General features: G+C 40.3%; 1 protein-coding gene across 1 annotated transcript in view; it reads left to right on the top strand.

Moving 5' to 3' along the window:
- Window positions 1-25855, top strand: part of ADAMTSL1 (ADAMTS like 1) — a 208821-nt gene that overhangs the window by 94089 nt on the left and 88877 nt on the right. The window contains exons 10-13 of the mRNA XM_075078908.1: window positions 2875-2925; window positions 4781-4985; window positions 6208-6355; window positions 13928-14012. Coding sequence (XP_074935009.1) covers window positions 2875-2925; window positions 4781-4985; window positions 6208-6355; window positions 13928-14012 — 489 coding nt within the window. The remainder of the gene's footprint in view (window positions 1-2874; window positions 2926-4780; window positions 4986-6207; window positions 6356-13927; window positions 14013-25855) is intronic.

The raw sequence follows: 25855 nt of genomic DNA, 5'->3' as shown, positions 1-25855 counted from the left end.
CCTAGGTGTAGTATAAATGCATCCTGTTAGCTACTCCCATATCAGCCAGAAATCTCAGTGTAGTGGAGGAATTACTATCACTATTATTTGCTCTGTTCATTTAGCATACCATCCTTTTTGCATTGTCTGAGTAATGCACAGTGAAGAAAGCCCATAAACTAGATCTTTTCCATCTTTTTATAGGAATATGATGGACTGATAGACTCATGGAATTTAAACCAGTCTGTCCAGTCAAAAAATACAAGATTCATGGAAACAAACTCTCAGATGTTTCTTAAGTAGTTTGCTTTGGCTTTTTTTTTTTCTGGGACATACACCAAAAAACCACACAACACTAGGAAAGATGCAGTTGCCATTAATGGTGCAACATCTGCATCTGCTGTTCTGTTGTATCTTCAAGTGATTTTTAAAGTAATAAATTAAACCATTGTAAATTAATGTAGGGGTCTTTTTCCTCACTATGTCCATGGGGCTTATGTTGCTGGGGATCATTATCTTGCAGTAACAGAATGAGAGCCTGCGGCAGCCCTTCATGTATGCACAAGGACAGTGTAAGAAATTCTGTAGAGCTCTATACCAGTTACAGAAATGCAATTTATGTATGCAAAATTCTTTGAGGGTCACACCTTTCCAATGACAATATTAATCTAGTGCTTTGTAAATGCTATTTAATCTTCATAAAAGTGTTTGGATGTGGTATGGTTATTTCCATTGGAATGGCCATGCATAATATGCATTCTAATGCATGTAGACCTGAATTATGAACACAGCCTGTATTTACTCAGAAGAAAACATTTGTCACTGCAATGAGTGAGAAATGTTTTGAAATCTGTTTCTTTCTTAGGGAGTAGATGCTTTTATAGTATAATTATTTCATTTCTGAACTTGGTATATTAATCTTTCTTCCAACCACTCCTCAGGAAGCTGATAAGCTGGAAGGTACAAAAGCCTTCCGAGTGGAACTTCAGCAGTGGTGGTAGAAGAGTCAGGAAACCCGCAGAGATTCCCAAAAGAATGAGCAAAAAAAATTCAGAAAAGTCCCCTTCCGTCTTCTTAAAATACTAGTACATGATTTCTCAAACTTGTTAAGGCATTTATCCATCAAGTTAAGTCTGAAAAATCTTGTTCTTCTGCCATACTCTGAATGAGTCATTTGTCTTTTCCAAAGTTTCCCAGTGCCAGAACTGCCTCTCTGATTTTTTGTTTAGATTTTTGTGGATTTTTAGATTTTTGTGTTCAGATTTTTTTGTGGAGATAGGCAGCTCTCCAAAGATGCAAATATGCACACTCACATGGAGGGCTTCTGTGGCTGCAGAAGGTGCTAATCTTAGAGGGACCTGTCTAGTGCCCATCATACATTCCCAGGGCTCCAGTGTCTTCCTGCGCTTCAGTTGGAAAATTCCAGCATGCTGACCCAGCGCTGACTCCTTGCTGTGAAAACACAATGGGATCCATTCTCCTAGCATGGACAAGTTGTGCACACAAAAACCCTGTTGACTCCTTTAGCCTTAGCATGACAAGACTCCTTTGAATGCTTACAGCATTTTTCAGTGAATTGTGTTGAGGCTGGAGAATACTTTCTCCCTTCCCCCTCCTTTGCTCCTTTCCACTTGCAGAATTCTGTAGAAGCATACTTAGCACCTCTCGCTTGTATAAGGCTCTCAAAAACAACCTTCATTCTTTTCAGCCAGTTTCCTCTCGCCGTTACTAGGGTAGCAACACACTTTTTATTTTAATGAAACTGGCATTCATTCTTTGCTGGTTCTGCCCACCTGCCCCATCCAACTCCATTGTCGTACAGTGGCTTTGATGAAGCCACTTTGATGATGTGCTCTGGGATCATCTATTTGACATTAATAGATATGCCTGATAACTGGGAGACAGCATGGGTAGAGTTACTCTTTTGTTATAAAAAGTGCAGACAAAAGATGAAATACCAGACTAGCAATTCAGTGACACCCTGTAGTTGGCAACAAGTCATATGACATCCATCTTACACATAACTGGCATATTAATGGTTCAGATAATTACTTATTTTGATCTACACTATTGCCTTCTGTAATCTCTAGATAGTATATTATTTAGATATTGTACCAATAACACTACAGCAAACCAAGCCAACCAGTCACCACAACACAAAAACCAAGCAAACAAAAAAAAAACCAACCTGACATTTTACTCTTTTCTCCAGCTCCTTCTTTCTTCCAGAAAAACCAAAATAAAGAGGAGGGTTCTGAAGATGAATGAAATTGGGCTGATTTAAGGTGGAGAGACAAGAATCATAGATTTTATTTCCTGGACTGGGGTTCTCCAAATTTCTAATCCCTCCCCATATATCAAAGGTTGGACTAAATGATCCCCGAGGTCCCTTCCAACCTGGGATTCTGTGATTCTGTGATAGAAGTAGATGTTTTATCTGAAGGGCAGAGCCAACCATATAATAGAGGGTTTGATCTAGAGCTCTATGAAGCAGATGGAAGTTCCCCTATTGTCTTTAGTGACTTTGGATCCAAGTTCCAAGAAAGTATCAAGTGTAGGAATTTCTTTTTAATGGCAGATAGTAACTTAATAAATTTAAGCAATATTTGGACCACTCATTTGGATCACTTGTAATGGAGTGCTTCTTAGTCAAACAGTAATATATTCATAAAAATAAAGTAGTAATTGGTGGTTCATTCTTTGAACAACTCAGAAGCATTAGGATGGGAGCATAAGTTTTGTTTTAAATGTGGTAACAACTTAAGAAATATATCTTGTTTGTTTTGGGGTTTTTGTAATATTGTGTAAAAAAAAAGTTGTATAATGTAATTATTTAGTGTTTATTTTATTATGTGTACCTTCTACTCAGAGGGTTGGCATTATTGTTCCTAACAGTGATGGATACAAGCAGATCATGCCATATGACCTCTACCATCCCCTTCCTCGGTACGTAAAACAGTCAACCAGATGCTAGGATTAACAAATACATTTACTTCCTTCTTTCTCTTGTCTGCACTTCTGCTTTGCTTTCAAACTGAGTTAAGAGATGCTGGTTTTTTCTTGCTCTGAAATCCTGCAGATTAACCTGGAGTTGTTCAAATGCTAACCTGTTATAAATTCTGTTGATGTAGAACTGAAACTATATTTTAGCTGAAGCTTCAATGCAAACTTATTGGAGTATGTGCTCCCTTTCTTTCTCTCTTTCCTCAGCCCCCACCCCACCTACCCTTTTCTCTCACATCATTCCTTTTTCTTCCCTCTACTCATCTCTGAACAGGACTTTAACCTGTGGCTTTGTAATGAACCATCCGACTTTCTCTCTCTCTCTCCATTGGTGTGCCTTCTTGCGTGCTTATAAATGGGGAGGTTTTGGGTTTAGCTAGTATTAGTGTTGTGTTCTGATCCTGCATACCCATGCTAATGCCTTTCCCAGGGACATTAATCCATTGTTTTTTCTAATAAATCAGAGATCAGGGCAGGAATATGATCAAGGCCTGATTTGTATTATTAATTGTCTCACAATTAAAAGATCTTTAATGTAGGACTTGAGATTCTCATGGAAACAATCACATGAGTAGTTACTCTTAAAGCAGTGAATTAGACTGGTGCTGATAAAAAAGCTTGGTAGCTGAAGGATGAGTGTTTCCCTCTTCATTAATTTCTTGTGGCATGGGGTATGAAATCAGAGAAAGACCCACCCCAGGCAACTTGTTAGTCTCATCCTGGTGAGGAAACAACATCCCTCAAGTCATTGTGAGGCCTAGCGCAGAAAGCATTCAGCATCAGTGTGCAAGTCCAGTGCATTCACATTCAACAGAGTCTCCAGTGGAATCATGGACTCATCCCAAACTGTGAGTGAGAAGACAAAGAGGACAGCAGCTTATTTGTGAAGCATTGTGGCTGCCATTCATGTTGACACCCTTTATCAGTGATCTGTGTCATTTGGATTAGGCTTTTCTCTCCTAGATAGGTTCTTATGCTTATGTACACACAGTCTTTATCACCAAGTATTTGTGAGATACACTTATAAAATATATCTCTGTACCTAATTCCTTTTTTCTGGAAAACACTTCTCTCTGTTTTTTGTTTAAAAAAAAAAAAAAAGAAGACAAAATTACATACATACCTCCTAACCTCAAAAATTAAAACTCTGCTAGTAAGGAATACAAAAGCTGGCGTATTAATACAGGGTTTAACACTCTAGCTTTGAATAAAACAGATTTTATTTTATCTATGTAAAAAGGGCATGTACATTGACAAAAGATGGAGGACAATTTTGTATCAGAGTATGATTCAGCAGTACTTAACAGTGGAGGGACTGTATTTAAGGAAAAAGCATCGTGAGCTGGCAGCTAGACAGAGGCTTTTCTACTGCTCAAGAAAATCCAAAATAAAGGATCAAAATGCCCTGAGGTATTTGGCTTTTAGTAACACTGAAAACAAAAGAAAAAAGTAATTCCCTGAAAATTATCAAAAGGCTGAGACTGTTTCTCAAGCTGTTTTGGATTATGGTCTCACGCCATAACAGTCTTTTTACATCTACTCTCCCAGCTTTCATATTCCTAATATTCCTAATTCCCAGGTTTCATATTCCTAATCTGTGATTTAAAGACAGCAGCCATGAGTGCGCTTTGCTGTTATGGCCATTTATGAAAATATATATATAATTATTTTTTACTGACATTACTCAGAAAAAAAAATCCTCCTGCAGACAGCAGTTTATGCATTTGCAGGGTGTGGGTGGGGGCAGCAGGGGTTCCTTTTCCTGATGCCTCTCTATTTTGGGTGTTTCTTTCCTCAGATGGGAAAATACACCCTGGACTGCCTGCTCCTCATCCTGTGGTGGAGGCCTTCAGAGCCGCAGCGTCTCATGTGTGGAAGAAGACATTCAGGGGCATATTAGCCCCGTGGAAGAATGGAAATGCATGTATACTCCAAAGATGCCTGTTGTCCAGCCTTGCAATATATTTGACTGCCCAAAGTGGCTTGCTCAGGAATGGTCTCCGGTAATCAGTTTAGCTTTGTTGGTTTTGTATTTACCACATTAGGAATATATCTTAAATTATAGTTTAGTAAGCTTGTGGAATTAGGAACATTCACTACTTCCTTTCCTTATTATCATGACCTGTTTTAAATTATGCTATCTGTCTAACTGCGAAGTAAAGACTCAGGAATAATGTATTAATAAGATTAACATGATTAAGAAGAATGATAGAAAAATAAATCAGATCTGCAATGCTAATTAGTGACCTAGTAATAATAGACTGGGAACATAAATGAAATGCACAAAACAAAACCTGTAAACATGTATATCTTTACTACATTTTTTCAGCCATGAATTAAATATCATGAATTGCTGAGAAATTTCCAGAAATACGTAAAGCCATGACTCTGCTCTTTGATGCTTATAGTTGTCTGTTCCTGACCCACCTTCCTCTGTACAAAAGTAAATGTCTTTGAAATGTCTTTCTACAAAAGTAGAAAAGGGTTCTGATTTTGTACATGAAAACTTAATCTTGAATGTAGTTTCTCACCACCCCAGTTTCTCAGCAAGTAAAATGGGTTTTAGAACCTAAGCTAGCTCACCCACAGGTGAGGCATTCTTAACTGATTGCAAAGTGTTTAGAGATTTCCAGATGAAAGCTGCTATCCAAGATCAAAGAGATATTGGTAGTATCCGTAGTCCTCACCACTGACCAGTAGTTTTGATCCTCTCCCATGCAACCACTTCTAAAACAATCTGTACAGGGAGAAAAATTTATGTACCTTACTGAAAATAAATGAAAAAAAGACTGAAAAAAGTGTCTGAGGGAAGAAAGCACAAATACTTTCCCATTCTGTTTGGTACCATGTTCAAAAATAGCTGAGTGTCACCCCTGTTAACCCATAAGCCCCAGTACTTTGTCCAAGCAAAGCAGAGTGGCTCCAGATGAAACGGGCAGGGTGTTACTGAGAATATCCAATATGGGACAATGGCCACAAACCAAGTAGCCAATGATGAGAGAGATGATGAGACGCAAAAGAAATCCAGCACCAAAATTCCAAACCAATTAAATGAGCAGAGCAAAAAGGCACAAATTTATGTGAATTTTATACCTTACCCATAGCTAACAAATACTATGAATAGGGTTGGGTTTTTCTGCATCAGGTTTTGCTCTTTGATGTACAAATACTTCCCTTTTTTTAATCACTCTTGTGAAGTATCACATGCACAATTTTTTCCCCCAGTGCACTGTGACCTGTGGACAAGGACTCAGATACCGTGTGGTCCTTTGCATTGATCACAGGGGGATGCATACAGGAGGCTGTAGTCCTAAAACAAAGCCACACATAAAAGAAGAATGCATCGTACCAACTCCTTGCTACAAACCCAAAGGTAATGAGGCAGAAGGATTCACAATTTTTCAGAGTTCTTCCATGTTGAGCAGTTTTATTTTCTTGCTAGTAGCACTGTTTCCACCTGCAATGAGTTGTGAATTTACACCTGTAAGGTCTACCATTCCTATTCCAATCTGCCTGCTAGCAACTTGGAGTGAATGCTGACCCCTTCCTTTTTCTTACAAGCTCTGGGGTTTTCACTGTTAACTTGTGATCTAGCAGACTAAGTACTATAATGTAAAGTTGACCACAGTGTAACCAGGTTTGACCTTTGATTGTGACTAGGCTAAATTTTTCCTCTATTTTAAAATTAATTATGTAAATAGCATTTATAGTAGCTATTATAGTATATATATTATAGTAGCTATATATATATTAGATATTTTTAATATATATATATTTTATATATATAGTAGCTATGCCAGAATTTTAAAGTGCCTGTTCATAACCTGGAACATAATCTGGAGCCTTTGTCTCCTGCACCTGGCCACTGCCAATTAATCCAATCTAGTCCCCAGGACTTTTTCTAGCATTCTGACCGATAAGAACCTCCAAACAGCTGCAGAAATTTTTTCTCCTTCTCTCAACAAAATGTGGAAGATTTACCCACCCCAGTATTATTCTCTATCTGATGCCCTGTCATGGTTTTAGCTGGGATAGAGTTAATTTTCTTCACTGCAGCTGGCATAGTGTTATGCCTTGGATGTAGTATGAAAACAATGTTGATAACACACAGCTGTTTTGGTTGTTGCTGGGTAGTGCTTGTACTAGTCAAGGACTTTTCTAACTTCCCATGCTCTGCCAGGTGCACAAGAGGGGAGGGGGCACAGCTAAGAGAGCAATATCAATTGTGGCATACCACTTGGCTGCCTTTGACTCCTTTGGCTTTCTTTGACTTGATATTGAAGTTCTAGCATGTCTGGCACGGCAGCACTCAACGGTGGAGTGACTTCATTCAGGCCACGATAGTCTACTGTTAGTCTCCACTCTCCATTAGACTTCTGGACTGGCCATATGGGGCTGTTAAAGGGTGAGTGGGTCTTACTGATGACTCCTTGGCTCCTCAGTTGGTGAATGAGTTTATGGATGGGGATCAGAGAGTCTCTGTTGGTGCGATATTGCCGCAGATGCACTGCTGTGGTGGCAATCGGCACCTGTTGTTCTTTGACCCTCAGCAACCCCACAAAAGAAGGGTCCTTCGAGAGGCCAGGCAAAGTAGACAGCTGCTTAATTTCCTCTGTCTCCAAGGCAGCTACACCAAAAGCCCACCTGTACCCTTTTGGGTCCTTGAAATACCCTCTCCTGAGGTAGTCTATGCCAAGGATGCACAGAGACTCTGGGCCAGTCACGATGGGGTTCTTTTGCCACCCATTGCCAGTTAGGCTCACTTCAGCCTCCAATACAGTTAGCTCTCGGGATCCCCCTGTCACTCCAGCAGTGCTGATGGGTTCTGCCCCTATATAGTTTGATGGCATTAAGGTGCACTGTGCACCAGTGTCCACTAAAGCTTTATACTCCTGTGGGTCGGACGTGCCAGGCCATCGGATCCACACAGTCCAGTAAGCCCGGTTATCCCTTTCCTGCACCTGGGTGGAGGCAGGGCCCCTCTAGTCTTGATCATGGCAGTCACAACTCACTTCCTGTAAATGTGAATCAGGAGTCCCTCTATTACACTTAGAAATAAAATCTGCGCTTCTACTCCTCTGTCTGGGGACTTGCTCGCTGGAAACTGGAGCAGCAGCTTTCCCGGAAGAGCCTCCCTGAGTGACTGTTCTTCCTTGCAGTTCACGTACCCATGCCTCTAGGGTCGAAGTAGGCTTGCCATCCCACCTCATCATGTCATCTCTGTGGTCACACAGGTAGAACCTGTAGAACAGGTAGAACCGTAGGGTGGACCATGGTGTGTATCCCCTTCTTTGAGCCAAAGGACGCTTATTCCTAACAGCTGAGACACTACTTTGTAGAGGTGGGGAGCAGGACATATCTTCTTTGAGTTGCTGGACCTCTTGGGATAGTTTCTCCACAGCAGAGATGAGCGAGGAAGAGAGATTTGCTTCATATTCCAGGAGTTTATCAATCAACTCCGCCACCATTGGTGTCTTGTCATCTTCCCAGGACATCACTGCCAATGAGTTTACATACGAGGATGGTGCGCTCCGTACAAACTTCCGCCACATGGGTTGTGTGCACTTGGCTTCATCTGGATCTTTGGATGACCGTTGATCATCTAGATCACTGTAAATCACCTCAAACACAGCTAATTCCCTTAGACACGGGATACATTTCTCCACAGTTGTCCATTTTCCTGGGCGATATGTAACATCTTCTTTAAAGGGATACCTTTCCTTCACTCCGGACAGGAGTCGCCTCCAGAGGCTGAGGGCTTGTGGTTTTTTCCCAATTGCTTTGTCAAAGCCCCCTTCCCTATAGAGGGATCCCAGTTGTTTGGCTTCCTTCCTTCCCTCTAGTTGCAGGCTACTGGCCTCATTACCCCAGCATCGGAGCAGCCAGGTGACAATGTGCTCACCTGAACGACGGCTGAAATCTTTTCATATATCCTTCAACTCACTGAAGGATAGGGATCGGCTGGTCTCTATTTCATTCATGACTTCTTCCTCCTCTCTTCATGACAGCCCTGCTTTTTCATCATCCCGTTTTAAATGAGTTGACTTTCTCTTCCAATATTTCTTCTTGTGTATATGGGGGCGACTAATACTGGCACAGGTTGATTCTCTGAGTCAGCTCCAGTACTAGTCATGGGGGTTTGAGTAGCCACAGTGCTTGTCCTGGGGTTTGAGTGGCCACAGTGCCAGTCACTTTGCCTTTCAATCCACAGACCTTCTCTTCCCCTTGGGGGTACTGAATAGTGTTACATAGGGCTTGATAGGCATGAGCCAGGCCCCAAGAGCATTGCCGTGATTTGTATCTCTCTGGAATTGCCTGGGTGAGAACATACTTCCTCCAAATATTCTACTAATTTTTTAGGATTCTGCACTTGTTCGGGGGTGAAGTCCCACGACACTGGGGGTGCCCACCATGTTAGGCATTTGCCTATACTATCCCACATACCCTGCCACCCATAGCTATCGAGCCTTGGGGCAGATCTCTGGATGATATTCTTAAGTTGCTTATTAACCTTAGACAGAACTGAAACCGTCTGCCAAAGCAATACCAACAAATGTATCTTAACTACCCAAGGATGTTCAAGATACTGAAAAGTTCTTGTAATGAAGGAGGAGTCATTTTATAAGATGGTAGCTAAGGTGCCATTCTGCATTTCCTCCATAAAAAACATCTCAGAGGAGGAGGTATAATTGCTAATTGTCTCCATGAGGTGGGAGCCGAAGTACAGTAATGGCTTCCATGCAAGACCTAAATAACCAATAACGCTCAAGGCCAGTGTTTTAATAACAAATCTCCTAGGCAAAACATCTCTAATCACTGTAGAGCACAGCAAACTACAAAAACCAACGGCAATTTTTAATGTGTGCTTTACAATCTTCATGGTCTATACTGGACAAACTAATATTGAGAACAAATGAATCAATGCTGTGACCAGCAACCGTTATGATCTCAAACCCTTCGTGCCCCATGTTGGGTTCAGCCTCAGCCAGCAACTAAGCACCATGCAGCTGCTCGCTCACTCCCCCCACCCCTGTGGGATGGGGGAGAGAATTGGAAGAGCAAAAGAACTTGTGGGTTGAGATAAGAACAGTTTAATAATTACAGTCAAAAAAATTATAATAATAATTATTATGATAATAATAACAATAATTATATATCATAAAATGGGGAAAAAAAAGACCCAAACAAACAGAAACACAAATGATACAACCCCTCACCGCTGTCTGTTCCCGAGCCGCGATTGCTGCCTCCCTCCCCTGGCCAGCTCCTCCCAGTTAACATAGCGGGCATGACATTACATGATATGGAATATCCCTTTGGTCAGTTTGAATCTGCTCTCTTAGCTGTGCCCTCTGCCCTCCCAGCTTCTTGTGCACCTGGCAGAGCATGGGAAGTTAGAAAAGTCCTTGACTAGTACAAGCACTACCCAGCAACAACCAAAACAGCTGTGTGTTATCAACATTGTTTTCATACTACATCCAAGGCACAACACTATGCCAGCTGCAGTGAAGAAAATTAACTCTATCCCAGCTAAAACCATGACAGGGCATCAGATAGAGAATAATACTGGGGTGGGTAAATCTTCCACATTTTGTTGAGAGAAGGAGAAAAAATTTCTGCAGCTGTTTGGAGGTTCTTATCGGTCAGAATGCTAGAAAAAGTCCTGGGGACTAGATTGGATTAATTGGCAGTGGCCAGGTGCAGGAGACAAAGGCATTTGACTGTTTCTACAGGTATATGAGCATCTATGTGTTTGTGCGTATATACAGCTCTACCAGTACAACCTGTGTTTCTGTATGCTGACTAATTTATGGAAAATTCTGCGCTACAGAAATGCAGATCAATTTAATTTCCCTAAATAGGAGACTTAAATTCCACTATAAGATGAAATAATTTGCTTTTAAAAAATGAATAGCTATCGTGATATATATTACGAACATTTATTATGAACCCCTGTGAAATAAGAGTGACCCATGACCTTGTGCTGATCCAAGATGGAACAGTGAAATTTGGAAATTTAATGTCTGCACTCTGTGGCTGATGATAGGGGCACTTGCCAACTTAATCTGGACCATGAGGATTCCCTGAGTCTGCCAGCCACCAGAGTGGCAAAACCCAGACACAGGGCTTCTGGGGACCAATGGACATGTTGCATGTTGCTGGCTGACATAAGCTGACTCCATCCACCTTCCAAGAGAAAAAAAAAAGGCCCTGTGACTGTGTTAGTATGATTCTGAGCCTCATATGGAGATTCAGTGGGTTTGAGCTCAGTCAGTCTGTTGCTTTTATGGGGCTTTATCTGTTTATGGTATTCAGAGCACAGGTAAAGCAAGATCCTGTCTGCCTGCAGCATACAGTGTAAGCAAAAAAGCAGTAAGGCACAAAAAAAATCAGGTGTTGCAAACCATCCATAATTGACTTCTCCTTAGGGAACCTGAGAAGGGTGCGAGAAAAGCTAGGAAAGCTTTGCTTGCCTGCCTCTGTCAAGAAGTCTATCCCAATGGGACTTGTCTGGGAACAAAGTAAATTGCTGTTTACTGGAAGTCCACCCTTGCAACAGAGTGGCATCTTTACCCTCAAAAAACTTTTATGCTGCCATTTGCAGTACATAGGTGATTAATTTCTGATTGTAGGTCATTATTTCTTTCTTCCATTTTTTTTTTTCCCATGGGATAGAAAGTCCTATGCAAAGCATGGTCTTTTACTTGGGTTTAATTTTACTACTCATCTTGGTTCTTGCACATAATGCAAGTGGTATGTTTGAAGAGCCATGTACCTGAAGGCTGAATCATGTTTTCAAGAAGAGAGTTGGACCAGCTGATATCCAGAGGTCTTTTCCAAACCAAATTATTCTATTTATGGGGTAAAATTTTGTCCTTTTTATTTCACAAATCCAGAGTTAGAAGTTTAGAGCAGTAGGGGTAGAAAAGTACCTCTCCTGTTTTAGTGTTAGCCTGCTTTTTTCCTTCTGGAGATAGATTAACATAAAGCACAAGAACAATATTCCTAGCTGACTGAGGCAGGAAAACAAAAAATGTGGAATTCCCTCTTCTTTAACACACTGTGCTAAACAGAAACAGAATGTAAATAGTTAATGTAATTTATTTCATTTCAGTTTATTCAGCCACTGAGGCACTTTATCCTACACCAATAATGGGAAAAAATAGGATATCCCTGGATGAAGTAATGATTTTCAATTTTAATAGAGAAGGTGTATTCATCTAATAAAACTTTCTGCATAATATAGGGTTTGAGTGCTTTTACTGGAACTGTTTTATAAAAGGAGAGATTTTACTTTAATCCTCAGAGGTAATAATTCTTGCTTAGCTTATGTTAGGAGTGTTTTTTATTCTTTTTTTTTTTTTGTCAAAGCACACTGTAAAACATCAACATTTCTAATCTTCTAACTCATTTTACAATGTAGATGATAATTAACTAACACCTCTAAAAAAGAAAAGTTTATTAAAAAGTCACATGACAGGCAACAGTACACAAGAGCTTGTGCTTTTTACAAGCACTTGCATCCAAACAAAGAAGAACAGGAGTAAGATCTGGCTTTCCAAAACCCATAAAGCAAGTTGCAGAACATATAAATGGAAATATTTCCTACATATTTTGGATAACAAATGTCAAAATATAAATTAAGCTAAGAGCTGTGCTGGCAAGTATTCATCCTTAAATGGCACTAATAAATATATTAGAGCAAGAGCTTGACAAGCTATTTCTAAGAGAAAGGCATAGTAACTCTATTACCGTCCCTTTTTCCCCTCAGTTAATAACTGTATCCAAGGAAATTTGCTTGAGTGAAGTTGCAGTAGCTGTGAAATGAGGTTGTAAGTTGTTTTTCTATAATACAACTGACAGATGGGAAATTTCGTATATGTATGTGAAACATTCACTGTTGTGCACAAGAGTCACAGAAAATTCCCGACTATTCTGAATTACATTCTTCTACTCCCATTTGCAGGTACAAATCCATGCATTATATAAACCCAAAAGGCTTAGGTGATTTGTGAGTGGCAAAGAGGACTGGCCCTGGTTCTCCTCATTGATCTGAGTCTTACTTCCTTTCATTTGTGTTTCTATGCCTGATCCTAGCCCAGAACATTTGTTGAAATGCAGATCTTCTCAAATTATAGTGCTAAATTTGCTCTTGCTTTATACCCCCATAGAGCTAAAACAGCTCCACCACCTTCAGCTAAAATACTCCACTTCTGACACTGCATGAAAGAAGAGTTTGGCTCACAAAGCAGCACGGCCTTGCGCTCTCCAGAGCAGAGGAGCTCATTATGCTGCACGCACATCCTGGAGGAGAAGAAAAGCAGCTCTACTGTTTTCCATCAGAAATGACGGAAAAAGTATCAAGCTCAGTTTTTTAAATCCACATAGCTGATGAATTGATAAACTTAAGGTTGAAAAGTATAGCTGGGCCATTTTATTACAGTATCTCTGTTTTTCTATGGTATCACTCATCAAATCAGGGTCTTCTTCCTCTTTGTAATATATCAAAAACAAGCTTAATGTGTATTTGTAGTTCTAAAATTTAAGGGTAAATCAGGGGTTTTATAAATTTTGCCTTTGCAGTGTCCATGGAGGCCTGTCACACTTGCAAGACTCTCTCCAAAAAATACTTTTCAAAGCGCCTACTTTTATAGCCCAGTTACATGGTGACTTAATATGCCTTTCTGGCTTTAGAGTGCCATAGGCTTTCCAGCTGCAACAGCTGCAAAATCTGGCCATGTAACCTTATAAGTGTTATAGTCCAGGAGGCAAAGTAGTTTCTCTTTCTCCTGCACTCCTCTCTTTCTTTCCTCTTCGTGCTCAGCCTCCACGTGGATGAAGACACATGTGCATCACAGGCATGCTCAACAAGACAAAGGAGGTTGGCACACATTGCAGCATTACTGCATGCTTCTTATTTTCATGTGCCTATGTTTGTCCATAGAGAAACTTCCTGTGGAAACAAAGTTGCCGTGGTATAAGCAGGCTCAAGAGCTGGAGGAAGGAGCAGTGGTCTCTGAAGAACCATCGTAAGTCTTAAAAATTTGCTTACAATATGTTCTCATGATGTGGGGATCTGGGGCTTGCATTGAACTAACACAGTTTCTTTAAATTATATTTGGCTTTCATTAGTGTGTAAAGGCTAAACCCGTTGGAAATCATTGGTCTTAAGGCTGTATCACACTTAGGTATGAAGAGACAGAATTCAAGAGGGCAAATGCAGATCTAATTTGAACAAATATATACATATTTTATTTAAGGTCATTTACAATAATATTAGGGCAAGAGTTTGTCTTCCTATGTAGTTATGTTCCCCACTACCACTGTATCTCTGAAGCTCAGCACCTTCATTTATTCTCACAATAACCCTGTGAAGTAAGAGGTAAAATACAATGATGATTCCCCCTCATCTCTCCCCCCAGGAAGAGTGTAGTAGCAGCAGATAAAACTAATTAACTTCAGCAAAAAATAAGCTAGAAACTTCAGCCCTGTGGTTTGGATTACCTTATCACCCCTTACCTCAGCACTTCAGGGATTTTCCCTTCTCTACTTTTCTAGCCACTTCATGGTCTTTGCCCAGCCACCTTTGCAAGATGAATCTCAGTCAGCCCCTTGTACCCTTTTAGTAGCTTTTCCTTCTGCTACAGGCCCTCTTGGCTAGCAGGTTAGCCTACATACATTGACAGTTTCCTCGCATTAGGGCTGCCTGAAATGATGGAAACTGTACATTTTCCTCCCTAGTACATAAAATTAACTCATTATGTCCCTTAATGGTAACTTCTTCTTTTTTCTTTTCCTATTTGTTTGTCTTCTGTTTTGTGAAAAAATTACCATTGAGTTAGAAAGAGGTGGAGGGTGTAAAATCGTTACAGGTAGTGCTGAAGAAAAAAATATTACAGTAAAAGTCTGGAAAAGGACAATTCCACTTAGGGTTGACACCTGCCTTTTTAACATATCAGTAAGAAAATAGGACTGTACGAATCTGACCTGGTGTAGCCAGATTCTTCACACAGTGCTATAGAAAATACAGGTTAGCAGTTTGTACGTGTGCTCTAATTCATTAATATCAAGACTACAGAATAAGTTACAAAAAGTAAGTTGTTAAAAATACCCTCAGAGTTTCATTCCAAATTGAGTTTCATTGTCATCTATGGATAATTAATCTTCCTTAGCCTAATAAATTTCAATGAAATGGAAGCTGCAGTAAACCTAGTGTACATGTAAAACTTTAGCAATGAGAAATTAAAAATACTGTAACAGTTATGTTTGGGATTTTTTATTCTGCAACCATCATAAATATATGCTATAAATGTAACCTTTGTACACAGCTTTAATCAGTATCCGGTTCCTCATGACGGAGCCCATGGCATTTTTTATTGCAACTGCACCTGTATATTAGACTAAAAACATTCTTCATTAGGTAATATAATTGCAGTTTTGGCATGGTTAGTCTGAACTGAAGTCATATGAAACTTGAACATTGAAACAGAACTAGAGACATATATAATAAAACCCTCAAAATAAAAATTATTTTAATCCAGCTGTCATATGTATATGTAGATACATACATATATACACACATATACAAACTTGCACATTCATATATGTGTATATATATTAGTAGCAGCAATTGTAATTAATATTATTAGATGTTTAACCATTTCTGTGGTTTCATAGACTTTGTAGGTTGATTAATTCAGCATCAAAGTCTAGAAAACTCAATATTTGTGAAAGCATTCATTTTCATTTGTAAAGTGCAGTTTATTTTCTTGTGACTTCTGACTATTCTAAACCACATAGAATCATGGAATCATAGAATCGTTAAGGTTGGAAAAGACCCTTAAGATCATCGAGTCCAACCGCTAACCTATCACTGCCAAGTCCACGACTAAACCATATCCTCAAGCACCACATCTACCCTTCTTTTAAATACCTCCAGGGATGGAGACTCAACCACCTGTCTGGGCAGCCTGTTCCAATGCCTGACAACCCTTTTGGTGAAGAAGTTTTTCCTAATATCCAACCTAAACTTCCCCTGGTGCAGCTTGTGGCCATTTCCTCTCATCCTATCGCTTGTTACTAGGGCGAAGAGACCGACCCCCACCTCGCTACGACCTCCTTTCAGGTAGTTGTAGAGAGCAATAAGGTCTCCCGTCAGCCTTCTCTTCTCCAGACTAAACAACCCCAGCTCCCTCAACCTCTCCTCATAAAGCTTGATCTCCAGACCCTTCACCAACTTTGTTGCCCTTCTCTGGACACACTCCAGCACCTCGATGTGCTTCTTGTAGTGAGGGGACCAAACCTGCACACAGTACTTGAGGTGCAGCCTCACCAGTGTCGAGTACAGGGGCACTATCACCTCCCTGCTCCTGCTGACCACCCTATTTCTGATACAAGCCAGGATGCCATTAGCCTTCTTGGCTGCCTGACCACACTGCTGGCTCATGTTCAGGCGGCTGTCAACCAACATTTCCAGGTCCTTTTCCTCCAGGCAGCTCTCCAGCCACTCCTCCCGCAGCCTGTAGTGTTCCATGGGGTTGTTGTGACCCAAGTGCAGGACCCGGCACTTAGCCTTGTTGAATCTCATACCATTGGCTCTGGCCCAGTGATCCAGCCTGTCCAGGTCCCTCTTTAGGGCCTTCCTGCCCTCCAGCAGATCAACACTTCTACCCATCTTGGTGTCATCTGCAAACTTACTGAGGGTGCACTCAATCCCCTTATCCAGATCATCAGTGAAGATATTGAACAGGACTGGCCCCAACACTGAGTCCTGGGGAACACCACTCGTGACCGGCCGCCAACTGAATTTGACTCCATTCACCACCACTGTCTGGGCTCGGCCATCCAGCCAGGTTTTTAACCCAGTGCAGAGTGCACTTGTCCAAGCCGTGAGCAGCCAGCTTCTCCAGAAGAATGCTGTGGGAGACAGTGTCAAAGGCCTTACTAAAGTCCAAGTAGACAATGTCCACAGCCTTCCCCTCATCCACTAAGCAGGTCACCTTATCATAGAAGGAGACCAGGTTAGTGAGGTATGACCTCCCTTTCATAAACCCGTGCTGGTTGAGCCCAATCCCCTGGTTGACCTGCATGTGCTGAATAACGTTGTTCAAGATGATCTCCTCCATGACCTTTCCCAGCACCGAGGTCAGGCTGACAGGTCTGTAGTTCCCCGGATCCTCCTTCCAACCCTTCTTGTAGAGGGGTGTCACATTTGCTAGTTTCCAGTCATCTGAGACTTCCCCGGTTGACCAGGACTGCTGATAAATGATGGAGAGTCGCTTGGCGAGCTCCTCTGCCAGCTCCCTCAGTATCCTTGGGTGGATGTCATCCGGCCCCATGGACTTGTGAACATCCAGGTGGAGGAGCAGGTCAGTGACTGCCACCTCTTCAGCAAATGGGACTTCATTCTGCATACTATCTCCATCTCCCAGCACAGAAGCCTGACAACCCCGAGGATGACCAGTCTGACTATTAAAGACTGAGGCAAATAAAGCATTAAGTACCTCAGCCTTCTCCTCGTCTTTCGTGGCAAGGTTACCTTCTGCATCCAACAAAGGAGGGAGATTCTCCCTGGCCCTCCTTTTGTCACTGGTATATTTATAAAAACATTTTTTGTTATCTTTAACAGTGGCGGCCAGTTTAAGTTCCAGCTGGGCCTTCGCCTTCCTAATCTTTTCCCTGCATAACCTCACAACATCCTTGTAGTCCTCCTGAGTCACCTGCCCATACTTCCAAAGGTGGTAAGTTCTCCTTTTTTTCTTGAGTTCCAGCCAAAGCTCACTATTCAGACAAGCTGGTCTTCTCCCCTGCCTGCTTGACTTATGGCACATGGGGACTGCCTGCTTCTTCACCTTTGAGGCTTCCTTATTTAATAACATCTAGCCTTCCTGGACTCCTTTGTCCTTCAGGACTGCCTCCCAAGGGACACCGTTAACCAGACTCCTTAACAATCCAGAGTCTGCCCTTCTGAAGTTCAGGGTAGTGGTTTTGCTGACCCTCTTCCTTACTTCTCCAAGAATCGAGAACTCTATCATGTCATGGTTGCTGAGACCAAGACAGCCTCCAACCACCACATCACCAGGCCTTCTCTGTTCGTAAATAGTAGGTCCAGCGGGGCATATCCCCTGGTTGGCTTACTTACTGCTGCATCAGGAAGTTATCTCCCACACACTCCAGGAACCTCTAAGACTGCTTTCTCTCTGCAGTGTGGTATTTCCAGCAGGTAACAAGGGCTAGAGATTGTGGAAATTCAGCCAATTGCTTGTAGAGTAGCTAATTCTGCATTTATCAAACTGTAAATAACCCCTGGAAGCATACATAAAAAAGATGTGTTATCAGGAAGTTTATCAAAAGGAATCATGCTGATATGTCGTCATATCTGGAACAATTTGCTACAGTAAAAGATTTTTTTAGATAAATATTGTGAACAATGTTGACAGTACTGTAGAACAAAATATACAGTAATATATATATGAATATATGTAGCTTCAAATATTAAGAAGAATGGTCTTGTAGAGAAGAAGCATAACCTGCAGGGAAAGAATAAGAGGCTTTTGTTTGTCATGTGTATTTTAACAAAATATTCTGGAAAACCTTACGGGTATATTAACTGTGATATTAAAACAGACCTTGAGAGATATAAAAGGAAAGTTTAAAAACTTTAAAAGTGTAGTTATGATGCTTTTCACTGCTCTGCTGCAATAAAGACCGTATTCTGCAAAGACACCCTGATGTTTTTACCCCAATACATGCAACGCTTCAGTGATATCAGTCAGATACTAACATACCAATACAGTGGGGCAGAGTACAGACTAGGTTCATTCTGCCATGGGGTGACATTTTGTACATTATTTTTCTCCCTGCAAAGCACAACTCTGAGAACCTATATAATATTTATTTTAGGCTGATGAGAAATCATCATGACATTTTATTAAATCCAAGTATAGATTTTTCATATTTGTTGAATAACAACTAAAATAAAGGGCACAAAGTCAGGGTCTTTATGCAAACTTTCCCAAAGCTTGGAGATATCGATGCCTTATGTTTAGTTTGGAATGTTTTTTAGCAATAAGGCATGAGACAGAAAGGCCAAATAAAAACTTAGAAAACTTGTGCTGAAGGGTCATCCATGCAATCCCTGTCTGTAAGTCGTAACAGCCATGTGCATATTGTTCCAGAATATCTAATCTGTTGACAGTGACCTTGAGGGGCGAAATTGCACATAAAATTTATTTGGGTGCCTCACTGTTAATAGTGGTTTTTTTAATGTCTAACTTTAAACAGTTATTCATTTTAGGTCCTTGTTATTAAATTGAAAATCTCTATGTAATGACATGAAAAGGAGGCAAAATATTCAGAACTCACCAAGATACAATCAACAATTAACTCTGATGCCAGTTTTATAGCGTCACTTGTCCTCATTCAGGTGTGTGGGGCTTTCAAATACACCAACTAGCTGAAAAGCAACATGTTTCATGTGGTAACACACCTTTTGACCTGTGTTTCTGCAGCTATGCAGAAACACAATGTCACACTCCATGGCCTACCATGCTGACAGATGTCGGGCTACCACCCACATATTTTGGCTGATGAATGATCAGTCTGGAGTGTAGGTGCATGTTAATTTGAGGGTCAGTCAGTTGAGAGTTTTTAAATATTGGTTCAAGCACTAGCTGGTGTAAGACAGCGTGTGATATGACCAGCTATTTTGCTGACTCTGAATTTGAGTAACTAGAACAGGACCATCAATTTCTTACTGTCTTAGGTCTAAGCATGTAGTAGTGGGTTACTTTGTTGTAAATATTTTCAGAAAACATTCTAGGGGTTGTAAAAAACAATTTTAATTGCTTGTTTTCCCTCCTCTGAGGAAGCCATTTCTTTTCTCTGATTCAGTAGAGCAGAGCTGGCTGAGCAGGGTTTGAGGGTGGGAGTTGAGCCTGGCAGCCAGGGTGGGCTCTCCTTGAGACCCCACTCCTGTGCTCTGCAGGGAGGAAATGATGGGCAGAGGAGAGGCAGTGTGGAGGGGAATGGGAGCAGCTGTAGAGCAGGAGGAACAGCTAAAGGTCTCCAGTGGCATGGTAAACCAGGTGCCGAAAAGGCAGCATTGTGTGTTCATGAGGTTGTTTGCTTAAAGTTAGAGCAATGGTTGTTTCTTCAGGCAAGCTGTGCTTTTGTGATTTTCCTATTTGCTCTGCATTGGTGCAATAATTACCAATTTCATGACTGCACATGGGCAGATGTCAATGAAGACTCATTCTTTTCCTACAGTTCATCTGAGGCTCTTCCTGAGCTTTCTTATGTCACCAAGTCATTGCCCCCATTCTCCTCTGAGACCAGGCAGGGTCATTCTTTGTAGCCAGCAGACCATTCTTCTCCAACCACTGTCACCCTTTCTTCCTTCTCATTCTTCAGGCAGAGAAAGCAAACCCTATTTATAAGCAAGTCTGTTATCCTTCTCAAAGTTTATATTTGATTGAACATTTAAAAGCTAAAGCTGAACATTTTCAGCAGATTTCTTCTATGCATTGAGTTCTCATATTTGTGAATCTCTGTATTGTTGTCTTGTGACTTCTGTGACTTTGCACTGAATAGGATTTTTGTTATGAAATTTCACACTGAGAGTTATAAATTTACACTTTTTATTTACGTTGTCCTTCCACCTGTAATTTGGGATCATCCTCCAACTTGTGCTGCTAGAGGAAAAGACCCCTGATTTTAATTCCATCTGCTTGTAGTGCTTTCCATTATTTATTTCTTCAGGAATTTCTGAAGGAAACAAATTTTGCAGTTTAATTTTGTCTGTATATGCCTATCTGTCCATTGCCTTCCCCTTCTCTCAGTAATGTCTGGATTTATTCCTATTAAGTGAATTTGACAGGGGTATAAAGTTATCACAGATCATTTTACCCCTCTGTCAAAATTGGTTGATATTCACCAGGAAATTCAGTGGTAGTATTTGCCACATGTTTCATTGAACTAAATGACCAGGTAGCAAACTGACACCCTACAATTCCCCAGTTGAAGGAAAGGTTTCTAAAGGAATTCAGTCCTTAAGAGATACCAGAGAATTCACTTTGGTCACTCAGCCTTCAAATATAAACCCATGTTAAACAGGTCTTCATCTGTTCTGCCTCTGAAAGAATTAATCATAACCAGTTCAGCCACTTGAAGGCTAGAGGGAATAGTTATGTTTGTGTTGTCTGACCTGCTGCACACCTAGATGGGGTCAATTAAACATTAATTGCTGACAGAGGTACCATGAAATACTCTAGGCTGGTAAGAAAGTCTTGTAATCTTTGTTAGGACAAAGGTTTAAGATGAGGAACCCTTGCTGTCCATTGTTGTCGTACATATTGTTCTCCTATTGCTGTCCATCTCTGAAGTGACCATTCACCAGGCCTTAGAAATATGTTATCTGAGAGAGAAGCCACAGTATCTTTCTGTCTGACCTCTTTCACTGGAGCTTACTACACCAGCACATCATGACAGCCAGAGTCAGAAAGAGCAGCAGTGACAATTAAAAAAGAATGAGGTTTTCTATGTATAATGACATTGGTTTTATAGGCGATAGAGGGGTTGTTTAAAAGATTTGTCTCTAACTCTTGAAAAGTGCTTTTTCATGTTAACACCATACCAGCTTTTAACATACTGCCATGAATAACACTGGTGCTAGACATTAAAAAAAAAGAGGTGGTCGGAGGGTGAAGAGGGGAAAAAATAATATCTGGATGCCAGATGGCACCATCGTAGTGATGGGGCCAGTTCAGTAAAAAAGAAAAAGAAATTCCTGACATGCATCAGCTGGGGGCAACAAAGCCCTCAAGGAACTGGATATGGACAGAGAGGCCAGCGTGGCAGAGTCACCCAATGTGTCTTTCTTACTTTTCAGTAGGTATTTATATTTCCAAAGACCTATATGCTTTTTTTTTGTTGTTTGACTGTTAAATAGTTTCTATCATGATGTTTGTACCTGATTCACAGGTTAATGACTAATATTAAAACTTCCTACAGATGTTTTACTTTAAAAATAAAGCATATGATGATTATTAGATTGCCAAAAAAAATTAGTGAGGACATACACAGATGGTATCAACTGCTAGGCTGTTGCTTGTCCACTTCAGTGTCATGCAGTGAACAGGAAGAAGGAAGTTTAGGGAAACTTCTTCATATGAAGATCTAATGGCAAAAAATTAAACTATATATGTGGTTGATCATAGGTAAAATCAGCAGTGCAGCAGCCTAACATTAGGTAATGATTTCTGTCTATTCATTTAAGGACACCCTTTAGACAGTCACCACTACTTAGGATTTATGTGTAATATCTATACAGGGCAGAAGCAGTTATCTCTCCTGGGAGAGAAAGGTAGCGGTGGATTTATAGAGAGCAGCAGTAGAAGAGAATGATTTGGCACAAAGGTGAAGGAAAATATTATATATGAACTAAACTGAAGAGAAACTATAGAGGGACAGATTGTAATCACTCAGATTAGAATTGGACCTATGCAGCTGGGTCTGGTGCCATTACTCTTACAGATGGGGCCCTGAGATTTTATTGACATGTGGTCATGACCTCTGTTTCACTTCTCTGAACAATGGCACCAGCAGCTACCCCATGCTGTATGTTAGCATCCTGTGGTGTTATCCATACCTTAAAACTGATGGAAAGGTGGCTTCTCCTGGAGAAAAAGGACAGGTTTGCATTTTCCAATCAAGACAAGGAGTCTGGAAGTCTGAGCTCTGTTCCCGGTTCTATCAAAGAAAATTTCTAAGCCTTTGAACAAATCACTGAGCATTCCATTTCACCAGTACTATCTGATTTTAGATACCTTAATAGAGGTGGGTGCATGTGCCTTCAAACACTCAGTCTTATGGGTATGTGCCTTTCCCAAAACCTCAGAATTCATCTGAACTGTACATTTGCCCAAAGATGGATTAAAAAAAAAAAACCAAAACATTAAGCAATAAACATTCAGGGCAATATGTAATTAAGCAGAAGCAAAGAGAATAGATATTTTTCTCCATAGCCCAAAGGACATCAGTCTGTACACACACTTTTTTTCCTTCTTAACACACACTGTAGGAACCCAAGACCTAGACAGAAGAGGCTGTGGCTGTATACATCAAGTGTCACAGAGATCTTCACAAAACTTGACAAGACTCTCCATGGGTGTCACCCTAAACCCCCTATGACCTGCTGTTGAAGGTCTTCCATCACTGAGCATTCTCTTTTTTTGTGTTTCTCTTTTTTCTGACTTCTCCAGTTACATATATGTTGCTATATGGAGGGGAATACACACCAGTCCTTAGCTGTGCCCAGAGTTTGAAGCTGAAAATATCATTACCCCAGGACTAAGTACTTTCATTGTAACAGTTGCTCTCAGCTTAAATTTTAACCTCACTTTTGCTGCCTTTATATGCAAGTGATCATTATGTAGCACATTTTAGTCTACAAAAGCTGGATTTTTAAATACATTCTCCTTATACAATTTAAAGAGGGGAAGTTTTTTTTTAGAACACTAGACATACTTGTCTGAAAGGCACGTTCTCATGTGTGTTTGTGAATAATGATAATATATACAAATGCAAATAGTCCTTGAAAAACTGAGCTGGGCAAGCAATATCTACTCAGTGTTCATGTGTGGATGAAAGTCTGTGGACAACTGCAATTCACTTGTACTTGCAGGTCCATTGGATGTGCAGCCTGAAGGCTGGACTGCTGTGCATTTCACAGTTTCACCAATATTTTTTATTAAGTGCTTTATGTACGAACGTGGTAGTTGGTTTTGCTGTCACACTAAAATTTCCTTAAAATATATTTTCAGTGATTGTAGTGCACTACAAAAGCAATGAGCCAAAAACAGCTCAGTACCACACCTGAATTACTCCTGCAAAAGTCCGTCAATGTCAGTGGCATTACATCTCTTTTTCTGCATTCCTAGAACACATTATGTAGCCCAGTGTAAGCTAATGTGCATATGACAAATGGCGCAACAGTAGTCCGTTCAGCTAAACACAGTCTTGTGCAAACTGTGAAACCTCAACAGCTAACAAAAACACTGAAAAGTGCAATGCCTCTTTTAAATCCAGAGCTCACTATTTTGCAGGAGTGTTCATATAATGGGAAAAGGTTGCTGGTCCATCACCATAATAGTGCCCACAGGTCAAGGAAACAAGTATAGACGTTTCTGTACAAGGACTATCCATTTTTAACTCCCAGTTTTCTTTGGAGGCTTTTCCACCTTTCATTCCAACACTTTTACTTTTCCAGCTTGAGGGCATGGCTGCCTATGAAGATGCCCATTTAAGAGCAGGAGGACAGGCAGAGGCACTCCTCAGCTGTCCCACTGTTGGGTGCTGTGGTATAGCTCCAGCATTTGGGTAGCAGCAGGCACGGTTAAGTCAGTCATAATAAAACAATGTCATGATTTTCCCTCCTTCCAGCTTTCATTACTCCACCTAGTAGTGATCTCTCTAAAATAGGAGCAAAAGACTCCTCTTTAAAATATTCATCAGAGCTCTCAGAACACACTGATGTATTTTTCCTTTGGGGAAGAAGCATTTTCACCTCTGATGGGCAGAGGAATAAAATAAGATGATCTTTGATGCAATGACAATGTGCTACTGAGGAGTATGCTAAGAGCTATGAAATACTCAATAGAATCTCACTGAGGCAAGAAGCACATTTGTACAGATATTAGCACAATTGGATTCTGTCTGACAGCTATTACTGCACATGACTAGAATTAATTATTGCCTTTGTCTTATTTATTAGGGTTATATTATAGGGACTGTTATTACAGTGGGATTTAATCAAAAAGCAGGCACTGACAATGGAAACACGTCTGTCGTTTCCTCTTTTCTAAAAAACCTATTTCTCAGTAAATCTATTCCACTACTTTCTTTTTCAAAGAACACCCAGAAGTTAGCATATAAAAAAAGCACAATGTTGTGCAGTGGAAGGTACACTATATACAGAACGAATAACTTTAACACCATGGAACTGACTTCTTATTATTCACATACTTTTTGTGTTTGGCAGCATTTATCATTAATGACCACACAACACAATTTGATAGCTTTTGCAATTTTCTGGGTTTAGGAAGATGAAACCATTGCATATTTATATTATACATTCACATTACATAAATGCTTAGTATCTACTCACAAGTCTTATATGGAGGTTTTGTTTGCAGGGTTTTCTTGGGGTTTCCCCCATTTTTTCCTGTTTTCAACTCTTTTGCTTCTACCAATTCCCTCTTTAGCAGCCAACAGTTATATTAGAATTAAATTACACTTCCAAATTTATCACTTAAAATGTATAAATTTGGCCTAGAAAGCTGAATAAAATAAACTTTCCTGAAGGCATTCCAGTGTTTTTGTTATGACTTGCTGACTAGGCTAAAATATTATAGTTTGTGGCATTTATAGATGAAGTCTCATTTCAAAAAGGATTCAGTCTGCTTTAATAATGTTCTTACTTCCCTTTTGTGTCTTCTCTATTTTGTTCCTGTGTTTCTGTGTTTGGATGTGTGATATATATCATGTGTAAATATTCTGATTATAAGAAGTATGTCTGTTTTTCTAAATGAGTAATTTTAATATCTGGCAAAATATCATCCCTTCTGGTTTAGAATACGGCAGTTCTCCAACAAAGCAAAGTTACACAACAATTAACAATGTTAAAAAATATAAGGAAGACAGCTTCTGAAGAAGACCAGTGCCCTCTTCTGTAACCTGATTAGGCTTTCTGCTTCTTAGTTTGTCAGGTCAAGAAGCTATACATTTAAACTAATCAAAATATCTAACTCACAGTGGCCGACATGGACTGTTGAATCTATGACAGGAGATTTTCCGTATCAAAATATTGTTCTAG

This window comes from Phalacrocorax aristotelis, chromosome Z (genome assembly GCF_949628215.1).
Source record: "Phalacrocorax aristotelis chromosome Z, bGulAri2.1, whole genome shotgun sequence".
Taxonomy (NCBI): Eukaryota; Metazoa; Chordata; class Aves; order Suliformes; family Phalacrocoracidae; genus Phalacrocorax; species Phalacrocorax aristotelis.
This window is presented reverse-complemented; position numbering and strand designations above follow the sequence as displayed.